This window comes from Anguilla anguilla, chromosome 6, assembly GCF_013347855.1.
Source record: "Anguilla anguilla isolate fAngAng1 chromosome 6, fAngAng1.pri, whole genome shotgun sequence".
Lineage (NCBI taxonomy): Eukaryota > Metazoa > Chordata > Actinopteri > Anguilliformes > Anguillidae > Anguilla > Anguilla anguilla.
In genome coordinates this window covers 1,760,199-1,771,534 of record NC_049206.1, presented here as the reverse complement: position 1 = coordinate 1,771,534, position 11,336 = coordinate 1,760,199, and the positions used below count along the sequence as shown (strand labels likewise).

At 49.9% G+C, this 11,336-nt stretch overlaps 1 protein-coding gene across 7 annotated transcripts; it reads left to right on the top strand.

The window, feature by feature from the left end:
• The first annotated feature begins 710 nt into the window (after positions 1-710).
• LOC118228942 (protein FAM163A-like) lies at positions 711-10,470 on the top strand. Of its 7 annotated transcripts, none has more exons than XM_035420542.1 (6): positions 712-1,444; positions 2,962-3,045; positions 7,353-7,513; positions 8,426-8,443; positions 9,389-9,503; positions 9,889-10,470. In XM_035420542.1, exons 5-6 carry the CDS (start codon positions 9,411-9,413, stop codon positions 10,255-10,257), a joined length of 462 nt encoding a protein of 153 aa, XP_035276433.1. In that variant the 5' UTR covers positions 712-1,444; positions 2,962-3,045; positions 7,353-7,513; positions 8,426-8,443; positions 9,389-9,410; the 3' UTR covers positions 10,258-10,470. The 7 variants fall into 7 exon arrangements, with proteins under 7 accessions (XP_035276432.1, XP_035276433.1, XP_035276431.1 ...); XM_035420543.1 differs by lacking the exon at positions 712-1,444 and adding an exon at positions 2,165-2,301; XM_035420544.1 differs by lacking the exon at positions 712-1,444 and adding an exon at positions 2,165-2,306.
• Positions 10,471-11,336: the final 866 nt, after the last annotated feature.

Genomic DNA, 11,336 nt, shown 5'->3' with positions numbered 1-11,336 from the left:
CATGTCTAGAATTTGGACAGCCAGCGCTTTCCCTCGTAAGGCGTCAGATGCCCAGTTAACCGATATCTAAATGCAGTGTGTCCGTTCTGGAGTCTGATCCTTAGTGCGGGGCTGTGCTTCTCGTGTGTCAGAATCGGTTGTAGCGTCCTTTCTGATGTGTGTGTGTGTGTGTGCAGTCTAAAAAAAAAACAATTGGTTTCTCTAAGCAAAATCAACCATTCTCCGCCTTCTGTTTGCAATAAATCCATATGCTTTGAGTTTATTCTACAATAATGTATTTCAGAACCATGGATAACTCCCTCGCGTCGTCTGCAAACGAAGCGTAGCACAATTATCTTACCGAAGAACAGGAACACAAGAGTTGAGTAGCTAATTTGTGTATAAATTAAACCATCACTGCAGTAACTGGGGCTTGTGGGTAGCTAACCAGTGAAACGTACGTGCATGCGTGCTCTCGGTCCAGTTCTGAGCAGAATAGTCCGTTTCATAACAAAAAACCCGATGCTGAATTTCATCGTCTCCCCTCGGGAGAGCTGTTGCGTAATCAAATTACCAAAGACTCGGTGAACGCCTCCCCGCTCAGTTCACCAGCGCGGCGGGACTCCCGCACTCTGTCAACCCCACGACCGACCCTGACAAGTTAACGACGTGGACGTGGTTTCCAACCGTGACACAGAGCAGCTTCCATTATCAACCGCAACCCCCCCCCCCCCTTAAAAACCGCTGTCCGAGAATCTGTTTTTCTTTGATGCCTACACTGTCGGTCACGTTTCCTCTTTTGAAAATATGTATGACGGCTTGCATTTTCCATGGAAACCGAGGGGACCGTTTTGCTCTTCTTCCACGTGTTTATTGTATAGAACACGATTATCGTGAATTACTGATTCCGATACATACCCCTCACTCCATTAAAGGGTCACGGACACCTCTGTGCCTTTTTCCGTTGCTAGTCTAAAACGTGACGTGCTTGATTTACATTAGCTTTCCTCGCGCATTACCGTTAACTTCGCGCCTCCTCGGTGTGTTTCTGCCCACTGACCTCCCGCGCGGCTCTTGCGTTTCTCCGGAAGGATTGGCAACGCGCGCGCCTTGTGCCCGGTGGATGACTGAATGCGGAGCCGTGTGTGTGTGAGTGTGTGTGTTTCTTCTAACTAGCGCCTTAACACACGCAACAGAATTCCTCCAGTCTTCAACGCGGCTGAACGTAAGAGAGGGAAGGGGAGACGACACCGCGACAGAAAAAGATATGACAACGTAACATCTATTCTACTCAGTGAATAGCGGTTGCTGTCTAGTGTTGTGGTCATTGGGGAGATTTTCTGCGAACGAAGCAAACCAACGTAGCGCAACGTAAAGACTATAGGCAGCCAGCCGGCAGCATTTTTGCAGAGAATACACTCGCTGCATTTCCAGTCTACATTAAACGGGGACGTTGAACGGAAAGGTAAGGTTGCTTCTTGGGGTTCGGATCGCACCTATTGCGGATTCCGCAATAAAAATTTTTTTAAAAAAACTGCGAGTTCAAAGCGTAGAAATCATATAGTGTACGGTGACTGAGAGGGTTACGGGTCTCTGTTGCTCATATGAGTGCTGGAGCGCGAGGGCTTGCGGTTGGCATGGTTGCGTCTCGCTCCGCGTTGTTGCTGTGGCGGTTTTATTCTCTTCTTTTTTTTGACACTAAAGTTGTCGGTTTAATTAACGTCGGACTCTCTTACCCCGCGGCCCTTGCTGCTGTGAAAGACTGAACATTTGCGCGATGGTAGCCTCAGGAAGATGCTGACGTGTTGCGCGTTTAACCTACTCGCTCAAACACTTAATCGGGCGCTGAATATAGATAGGCCTGATGCAACACAGTACTGCCAGCGCGCTCTCTTTGTGCGCATGCACATGTTCTAACCATATAGCTATTGCTAGCCCATAGGACCCAGCCTAAACAGGCCTTCGGGAATAATTCACAGTCTAACGTCCCTGGAGGTTTGATGTGGAATGCCAACGGTCTCCTCTGCAGAAGTGGAAAAAATTTGATTGGACACGTTGTATGAATGCGTATGCCTGGGAGCAGTATTGTGAGCGGTGCCTTCGCTGAGTCTGGTTTCTGGCATGATGAGCGAGCAACGCGCGCACGATTGGAGAGTGAAAACACCTGGTGGACTGTAAGTTCAGCGCGTCTTCCTGTCTTGCGGTAGTTTGCCTAGCGGAGCTAACGGGGGGCGGGGGATCCTGTGATGTCATATGAACCCAATGCACTGAAGCCGAGCGCGTGTATGACGTCACAGCCAGGGGATCACCTGGTTGCTGAAGGTCAGGTGTGTGTGTAGATGTACTATCTGTTTGTGTGTGTGTGTGTGTGTGTGTGTGTGCATGTGCTTTATGGAGTTTGTGTGTCTGTGTGTGTGTGTGTGCATGTGCTTTATGGAGTTTGTGTGTGTGTGTGTGTGCATGTGCTTTATGGAGTTAGTGTGTTTGTGTGTGTACATGTGCTTTTTGGAGTTTGTGTGTGTGTGCGCGTGCGTGTTCTTTATGAAGTTTGTGTGTGTTTCAGTGGGTGTTATTTCTGTGGTTGTGTGTGTGTATGTGTGTGTGTGTGTATTTAAACTGTGTTCTCTTGCGGTCCCTTGTATGGGTGTCAGTAGGCTGCCTCTGCTCGTGGGATTCTGTGTAACCCTGCTCTGGGGAAGACGCAGTGGAATGCCTGTGGAAACGCTAGTTTGGTAGTTCGTTTTGTTCTGAGACTTTTTTAGACGCTGAACTAAAATCTGCTGAAATGTTTAGTCCATAACCAAGCTGCAGGGATGCACTGACTGTCCTAGTACATTTGAAGGAGATATGGCATGCAGTCGTGTGTCCTGGTGCCAAGATTTCAGCGCTAGATTAATTATTGTTTTGGGTCTTGGGTTGACCGATTTGGAGACAAAACCTTTTTTTTAAAAAATTGTCTCCATTTGTGTGTCAATCATGCAGCATCGCTGGCATTCTGCGTTCATTCATTCGCCATGACAACAGAGTCCCCGGTGCTCCACTGAACGTCCATCCACATCTCAGCCGGTGAGATTCATCAGCTTTAAAAAAATGTTTTTATTGATGTTTCTAAAAACATAAAACAATCAAATAATAATAATAAATTAAAATTCTGATGTCTAGCCATGGACACAGCGTCCACAGCAACCAGTGTAATTCTTAGGCTGCACCTTGGCCATGGATGTTACCTGTGGCAAGGAATGTTCTGTCTCAACATGAATATTCATGAAATGGTTAAAACTGGGCTGTTCACTTTAATGGGACAGAGAAGACCTTCTGTTGTCGAGTGTACAGAGCTGCCCGTCTGGTAGAGAACACACAAGCTCATTAGTTTATGTCGTAGTTCTTGTGTATCATTGGAACTTGGAATCTAGAGTCTCTCTCTCGCTCTGGCATTTAAAAACAAAATCTGTTTGTACTCCTCCAGCGGTATCTGTGATAGGGGGAGTTGTTCATGGGGAGTCGGCGCCCAAGGCTTTCCAAGTTATCACGTTAAATTTCGAGTTAAATTCACACCAAGGTGGCCCTTCACAACGGGGGCCTGAACAGGAACTCAGATCCTGAACAGGAACTCAAGTCCCTGGACAGGAACTCAAATCCCTGAACAGGAACTCAAATCCCTGGACAGGAACTCAAATCCCTGGACAGGAACTCAAAGCCCTGTGGAATTTTCCGTGTGGAAGAAGCTTCAAAAAGCTCAGAATTTTGACAGCTGCACTGATTGCCTGTGGCTGCAGCCTTTAGTGTATTCAATTCATTATAGAATATTTCAGAGTGGAAATAGCTGCCCCCCCCCCCCCCCCTTTAATGCAGCACTGCTATCTTTCACAGTCGGGGGGGGGGGGGGTTATCTCCATGCTCTATGTAGCTGAGTGCTTTTTGAAGGAGATGGGGTTTGGGGGTGGGGGAAGGCTCGACTACCTGGCTAAATCACCCGCCCCGGTGATGGAAGAATATTGTTGCAGGAAAGATATTTAAATAATTGAAAAGCCCGAGGCTTCAGAATTTCAGCCTCACCGGAGTCTCGAGTGCGACGATAAGACACCGAGACCCCAGAGCCCCGCCCCTTCAGCGGAAACGGCAGTTAAACCTACCGGAGCCCCGCCCCTTCAGCGGAAACGGCAGTTAAACCTACCGGAGCCCCGCCCCTTCAGCGAAAATGGCAGTTAAACCTGCCGGAGCCCCGCCCCTTCAGCGAAAATGGCAGTTAAACCTGCCGGAGCCCCGCCCCTTCAGCGGAAACGGCAGTTAAACCTACCGGAGCCCCGCCCCTTCAGCGGAAACGGCAGTTAAACCTGCCCGTTCCGTTTCCCAGGTGAACCTGCCCATTCCGTTTCCCAGGTGAACCTGCCCATTCCGTTTCCCAGGTGAACCTGCCCATTCCGTTTCCCAGGTGAACCTGCCCATTCCGTTTCCCAGGTGAACCTGCCCATTCCGTTTCCCAGGTGAAGAGGGAAACACACTGCTTAAGGGAATTAGCCACACCTGTTAACACTCTCACCTTAATCGCACCTGTGAGCGCTCTCTTGGCATCTGTATTTGACAGATGCCTGTGTGCGATTGATGGCGAATGAGCTTCCTCTCCAATCCCATGATGCACTTCACTGAAGTAGAGAAAAGGACCTGGAAATCTGAGCCTGATGAGAAAGAGCAGAGACTACTCTAACTCCCGTTCTGAGAATTACTGTCCAAACAAAACGACACGAGCTTGAATTTCTGTCGGAAAATTCCCCTCTGGTCCTGTAGACCATCTGTAAGGACCCAAAAAGGGTTATGATATTAATGAGAGAAGATCCTGATGAATAAGTGGATTTATTTTTGTGCTAAAGAGCAGCTCTGTTGCTCAGTCATTAGGGACGGGTGATTATGTGCGAATGCACCAAATGAGAGGAGGACCTCTGGCCTGTTTAAATTAAATCTTTCAACTGTCACTTTTTAAAAAGGGGGAACTTTTTGAAGCCTTGCATTTCAGAGAGAGGGTCAGAGAGAGAGAGAGAGAGAGTGAGAGGGACACTGAAAGACAGAGAGAGACAGAGCTAGAGAGAAAAAGATGGAGAGCAAGAGAGAATGGGAGAGAGAGAGAGAGAGAGAGAAATGTATTTGTTGAAGCTGCCAGGTGAGACTGGCTCATTCTTTGTGATTTTTGGGACATTTCAGAGCTGTGACTCCGGCCTGAATCAGGTCTCTTACAGGCAAGAACGCTCCCCTGTCGCCAGGTGCAGCTGTGGTGCACGTGTGCACGCTCACATGCACGCTCAGCCCAGAAAAGCACTGCACAGACACAGAGACAGAGAGGCAGAGAGGCAGAGAGAAACACGAAGGAACAGCGATGGAGAAAGATGGGGAATATCTTATTACAGCATAAGTGTGCTCATCGCTGTGTATAATTTAGGGCTTAAATCCCAAATAAGAACAGGCGCCATCTGATGGAGAGGTTCACATGAGGACTGTGATCTTGCCAATGTAGCTCCTCCTCTTAAGAGTCCGTCCACTCTCTGGCTGCCCCCCCCCCGCCCCTCCCTTCCCCCCCCCCACGTGTGGTGATATTTAAATGTGATATTTCAGACTCAGACTGTTTCGGGGTACAGGCTCACGCCTTGGGCAAACGTTCCTCTGAGTGCGTTCAGTTACATAACAAATGTGTGGAACTTTGTACTGTCGATTCCATAATGTTGTGTTGGAGATCGCTTTGTGTGTGAGTTTCCGCGTTTACAGTTATAAGTATAGTGTTTGGAATCGAAGCGCAGATTGTGTAGACTAATCCAGATACTCAGCTAATCCAGATACTTCCTTTCACCCTCACTGCCTCTTAACCCTTTGAATCTGGGGTTTTTCATAATACTTAGTCAGTGTTGAAGAACTTCAGTTCAGTTCACTTTTATTTGTACCGTTCTTTTTACAGAGAACTGTCACAAAGACACTTTACAGAGCAGCAAGGCAAGAAACAGAGCAAAAAGAGCAAACAGAACAAACACCAGGCCCGAACCCCCACATAGCAAGCACAGGAGGTTAAAAACAAAAAAACAAATGCTACCTGTGGGGAGAATACCCTCAAACGTTGGCTATAAAAAAACTCCCCACTGGGAAGAGAATGGAATGTAGCAGAAATGCTACAAGGGATCTAGAACTCCACTCTGATGCTGATGTAACAATCATCAGCATTGTAACATCAGCATTAGAATATTCAAGTTATGGACTTTCTAACCACGTGATTGTGATCTCACACCTCAGCGGGTTAACTACAGGAGGCTCTGGCTGGTAACAGGAGTGAGTATTATATATGGCTGTGCAGAATGGCCTTTGCCCCAGTACTGCAGATGCCCCTGTTCACGAGGAAGATCAAGCTTGAGCAATTTGGCTTGAGCAGTTGTGAGACTGAGAAAAAAGGCTTTGGGAAAACACAGCTGATTATGGGGTGAGTGTGATCAGTGTGTACCAAGACATGAAAAGCTGTGACCAGGAGCACATTAAACAGCCAGCTTTGGGGAGGACTGCCGATGGCACTGGGTCTGGCGGAATGAATGTGCTAATTGAAGCATGACAGCTGTACTCTGCGGTGACACCTGGTGGATAACGGCTGAATTGCGATGGCAGAAAAAAACCTATTTTAAAACGTGAGCCTGCCAGGTGGATTATCCTGCGAAAGCCCTGGGCTCCACTGTCTGAAAGAGAAATACGACCCACAAAAAACCTCCCATCTAGGCTCATCACTTCAGTGCCATGATCACGCAGGCTGTCATTGGGGGAGAGAGAGAGAGCAGGTGGCTTGTAATTGGCTGAAGCACTGCCCAGGGAGGGAGTCATCGCAGGACAGCGCCTCCTGTGGTGGACTGGGCTCCTGCGCTCTGCTCTCTCCAGCCGCGCGCGGGCTGCGTACTCCGCCCTGCTCCTCACCCGGGCCGACTGGACCGGTCTGCACACGCGGGAGACTGCGTACGCTTAAGGGATCGTTTTTAAGCGATCGCGCACGTGGGCGCGTGTCTGTCTGCTCCTCCGCAGTTGGGTCGGGTTGTTTTGCTTCAGAGCTGATTACGAGCAGCAGCTGGAGGAACATGTGCATGCCTGGATCCACGTAGAATGTCCTAGACATATAGTTTTGACGTAAATGCAGAGTATATTTACATCAGAGAGCTTGCTGCCGTGTTTCAGAGAACGCACCGTACTGATGTATTGTGAACTTGTCTCCACACTGCGTGTAATAAAGAGTGCCTTGTCACAGCCGTCCCTGTGAACTCGAGAGCGGATTTTTCCGCGGTGTGTGAAAGTGAAGGCTCTTGGGTTGATGTGATGCTGCGGTTGAAATCTGCTTCATTTGTCAGACATTTGTTTTTCAGGGGGAAGAAAGCCCTGGGAGGATTTTTGTGAGGAGCCTGTTGCCGTAGGCAACACAATAACTGTAATCAGAATCCTGCTGGCACCCCACCCGCCACTCAAGCTCTGCCCCGCCCACAACCACTCCCCTGCCCCTCCTCCCCGAGCTTCCATCTCTCCTGATGTAAGTATGACAGCCCCACCTGGTGGCCACAGTCATTAATACATGTACGCTGATGTCACATCACCTAGTTTTTTTCTCAGGGTGGTCTTCAGCTGGATAAATCACTGGCTTCAGCTGGATAAATCACTGACTTCAGACTCAATGGGCTTCATTCAGGAAACGTGCACGATCACATTTGATCATAAACTGGGTGTAAGAACGTTTCCACTAACATTTTGGCATTCATTATTTTTTATCCTCTGTATTTGTTCATGGCTGTTTCCTTATGATAATCACATGAACAGGATTGTACATGAAATAATACAAACAGCCAGCATCCATCGTCTCATACACCTGGGATATGCACAAAAACAAAGGTTTGCACGTGTGTCAAGAATCTCATATCGGTTTTTCATTGGAACATTTTTAAGAACAGAAGTAAGAATAATATAAGAGGAGTTTTGTGAATGAGGTCCATTACCTGTGCACTGAGCTGTTTTTGCCGGTTAGTGCTCAGGTATTGCACAGTGGTGTCACCAGACCTGGGTCAAATACGTATTTGTTTTGGATTCAAATACTTTGCTGTGCTCTGTTGATCTTGCCTGGTGTAACTGAGCCTGCCAATATGACCAGAAGGTGGGGATTGTACTTTTTGAGAGTATTTCATTGGTTCCAATACACCAGACAAGATCAGTAAAGCATAGAAAAGTATTTGAATCCAAAACAAATATGTATTTGATCCAGGTCTGGGTCTATGTATTTGAGCCAGGTCTGGGTGTCACTGACCCGAGGTACCATGTAAGACTGGTGCTCACCTGTGTCAGAGGACGGCGTGGCTGTGGAACAGACAGACCCCGCCGGCCTCTAAGCTTCACCTGTCCTGTCCTGTTCCCGCAGTTTAGCCTTACCTGCTCTTCTGGTTTCCCTTCGCAGGTATTAAAGCACACCTGGGTGAGCACAAGCGCTTTTTTTATAAACTCTAACGGAGAACTTTCCAGAACAGTGGTTCCCAAACCGTGGGCCAGAACCCAGCTGGTGGGCTGAGGGAGGGTCAGGGCTGGGTCGCAAGGTGAAACACCAGGACCCAGCTGGTGGGCTGAGGGAGGGTTAGGGTTGGGTCGCAAGGTGAAACGTGAAAGAAAATGAATTGGCTTTCACAGCTGTCAGATGAACCTCTGCTCCTGTTGCCTGCTCTGCCCTAGACACACGCAGTTGCTCTGACGTGGTGATTAAAAGATTTTGATTTCATTGCTGTTTGCCCGTTAAATGGCTGCCAGGCTGTGTTCGCCTGTTAAATGGCTGCCAGGCTGTGCTCGCCCGTTAAATGGCTGCCAGGCTGTGCTCGCCCGTTAAATGGCTGCCAGGCTGTGTTTGCCCGTTAAATGGCTGCCAGGCTGTGCTCGCCTGTTAAATGGCTGCCAGGCTGTGTTTGCCCGTTAAATGGCTGCCAGGCTGTGTTCGCCCGTTAAATGGCTGCCAGGCTGTGCTCGCCCGTTAAATGGCTGCCAGGCGGGGAAGGTTTGGGAGCCACGGCGCTGGACTATGGCCGGTGACTGCGGTTCACGTTGTAGCTCAACGCTCACGCTGTGACTCGCTCCTAATGCTGGTGTTCTGAGTCTCTGCGACTCAAGTGTCCTTGTCTGTGCTCTGACTCTGTGCTCTGACTGTGCTGTGACTCTGTGCTGTGTCTCTGTGCTCTGACTGTGCTGTGACTCTCTGCTGCCTTTGTGCTCTGTCTCTGTGCTGTGACTGTGCTGTGTCTCTGTGCTGTGACTGTGCTCTGTCTCTGTGCTGTGACCCGGTGCTGTGTCTGTGCTCTGACTCTGTGCTATAACTCTGTGCTGTGTCTTTGTGCTGTCTCTGTGCTGTGACTCTGTGCTCTGACTGTGCCTGCAGGGTTTGATGGAGAGCTGGTCGGATGACAGCTGGAACTGTAGTGATAACCGGAGGAATTCTGGCTGCAGTGATACTCCTGTTTATCATAGCAGTCCTCTGCTACTGTCGGCTCCAGGTGAGAACTCCTCAACCCCACAACAGGCCAATCACAGCAAGCCAACCCCACAACAGGCCAATCACAGCAAGCCAATCCTAGAAACAAGCCAATCACAGTAAGACAATTCTACAAAACAGGCCAATCACAGCAATTCGATCTTACAAACAAGCCAATCACAACAAGCCAATCCAACAAAACAAGCCAATAGCAGCAAGCCAATCCTACCAATAAATCATTTTTCACATCTGTATGTGAAACAAACCAACAAGTAGGATCTGAACTGATTTCTCCTTTACCCTCTTTCTTCCTCCCTCCATCCCTCTTTCTCCCCACCACTCTCTCCTTTCCTTCCCCCCTCCCGTACCCTCTCCCCCTCCCCCTCTCTCCCTCTCCCCCTCTGCAGTATTATTGCTGTAAGCACAATGCTTCTGAACAGGACTCCTGCTCTTATGGGGACCCCCAGGCCCAGTTCGCCTGCAACGCCTGCAGCGCCCCGGGGGTGGATGGGGCGGCCGTCACGCCCCTGTGCCTGCCCCCCAACCCCGCCCCGCCTCACAGCTACTGCCCCACCTGCTCCCCGTACGGGAACCCCTTCTACATCCGCGCGGCGGGGGACGTGCGGAACGGGGGCGAGCGCCTGGCCTACGGCCCCGCCCACTACGAGAATCGGGCGCTGTCCCTCGCCATGTCTGCCGTGCGGACGCCGCCACTGAGCGCCCGCGCGCCTCCGGACTGCTACGCCAACACGCGCGCGTTCAGCACCGAGGTCTGACCCACACCCCCCCCATCGGACCCCCCGGGCCCCCCGTCCCCCTTTTAGGGGTCCCAGTCGTGCTATGCTTGTGGACCTCGCCTCCTGGACCCTGCCCGGAGCGCCTCGCTGTGGGGCCCCCACGCCCTGGACCGTCCTGAATGCCCTGGACGGGCGAAATCGGCAACCTGGAGAACCTCACACCCGGTGCGGGGCGGGGCGGGGCGGGGCGGGGCGGGGCGGGGGGGGTCTTCCCATGATCCAGCACCTGTGCGTCTCTATACAAAAACAATTTAGTGCAAACGAACAAGCAAGCAAACAAGTAAATGAAGGAGTGATTTTTATTTATTGAGAGAGAGGACAGAGGGACGAGGTGAGCTGTTTCCTTTTGATCATTTTAACCGGAGAACCACGGAGGGGTGTTTCAGAGCTGACTCTATGCAAGAAACAAATACTCTAAATGAGGATGAGGGGAGCGACAGAGTGCCACAGAGAAAGGGGGAGGAAGGAGGACAGAGAAGGAGAGACTGAGAGACGGAGCACGTCGATGTGGGTGCCCTTCATGGCTGTGAATTCGCACTTTTATCTGGTCTGAAGTGGGAGTTTTGAGGAGATGGAGATGCAATGGGGAGAGAGGGGTTGATGGGATACTGGAGGAGTGGTTTTGGGGGCGGGGCCTGCCAGGGTATCGTTACACCTGGGCTCCTTACCTGGGCCCCACCTGGATTTCCCCACATTCACAACTCAGCCCGAAAGACAAAACTTTTGTCCCATTTATAAAATTTATTTTCCTGTTGATGGTGACGTGAATGAGCTGGTATTTCTACTGTAATTAAGAGTATACGTACATGCATACATACAGGCCTAGGCCATTTTACCTGTATTATTGAGAGGTTGTGTCGTAGTTCGATCTTTGACTTGAATCTAATTATCTTTGAATTATGGCGTGCTGCAGAAGTGCTGGAACAGCCTGGTCCTGTTCTTCTGCATTCGTTTGGGCCACATTCAATCTATCCACAAAGCGCTTGGCCTTCAGCGTGACTGAGCAGTTAAAGTGCTTGGGATTCTTTTCTCAGGCAACGTGTGCAAAATGGATGCTC

Excerpts from the sequence above, each read along its gene's own strand:
- LOC118228942 (XM_035420541.1), top strand. The coding sequence starts at position 9,411 with ATGACAGCTGGAACTGTAGTGATAACCGGAGGAATTCTGGCTGCAGTG. Across the intron at positions 9,504-9,888 it reads TCTGCTACTGTCGGCTCCAG|TATTATTGCTGTAAGCACAA; the intron begins GTGAGAACTCCT and ends CCCCCTCTGCAG.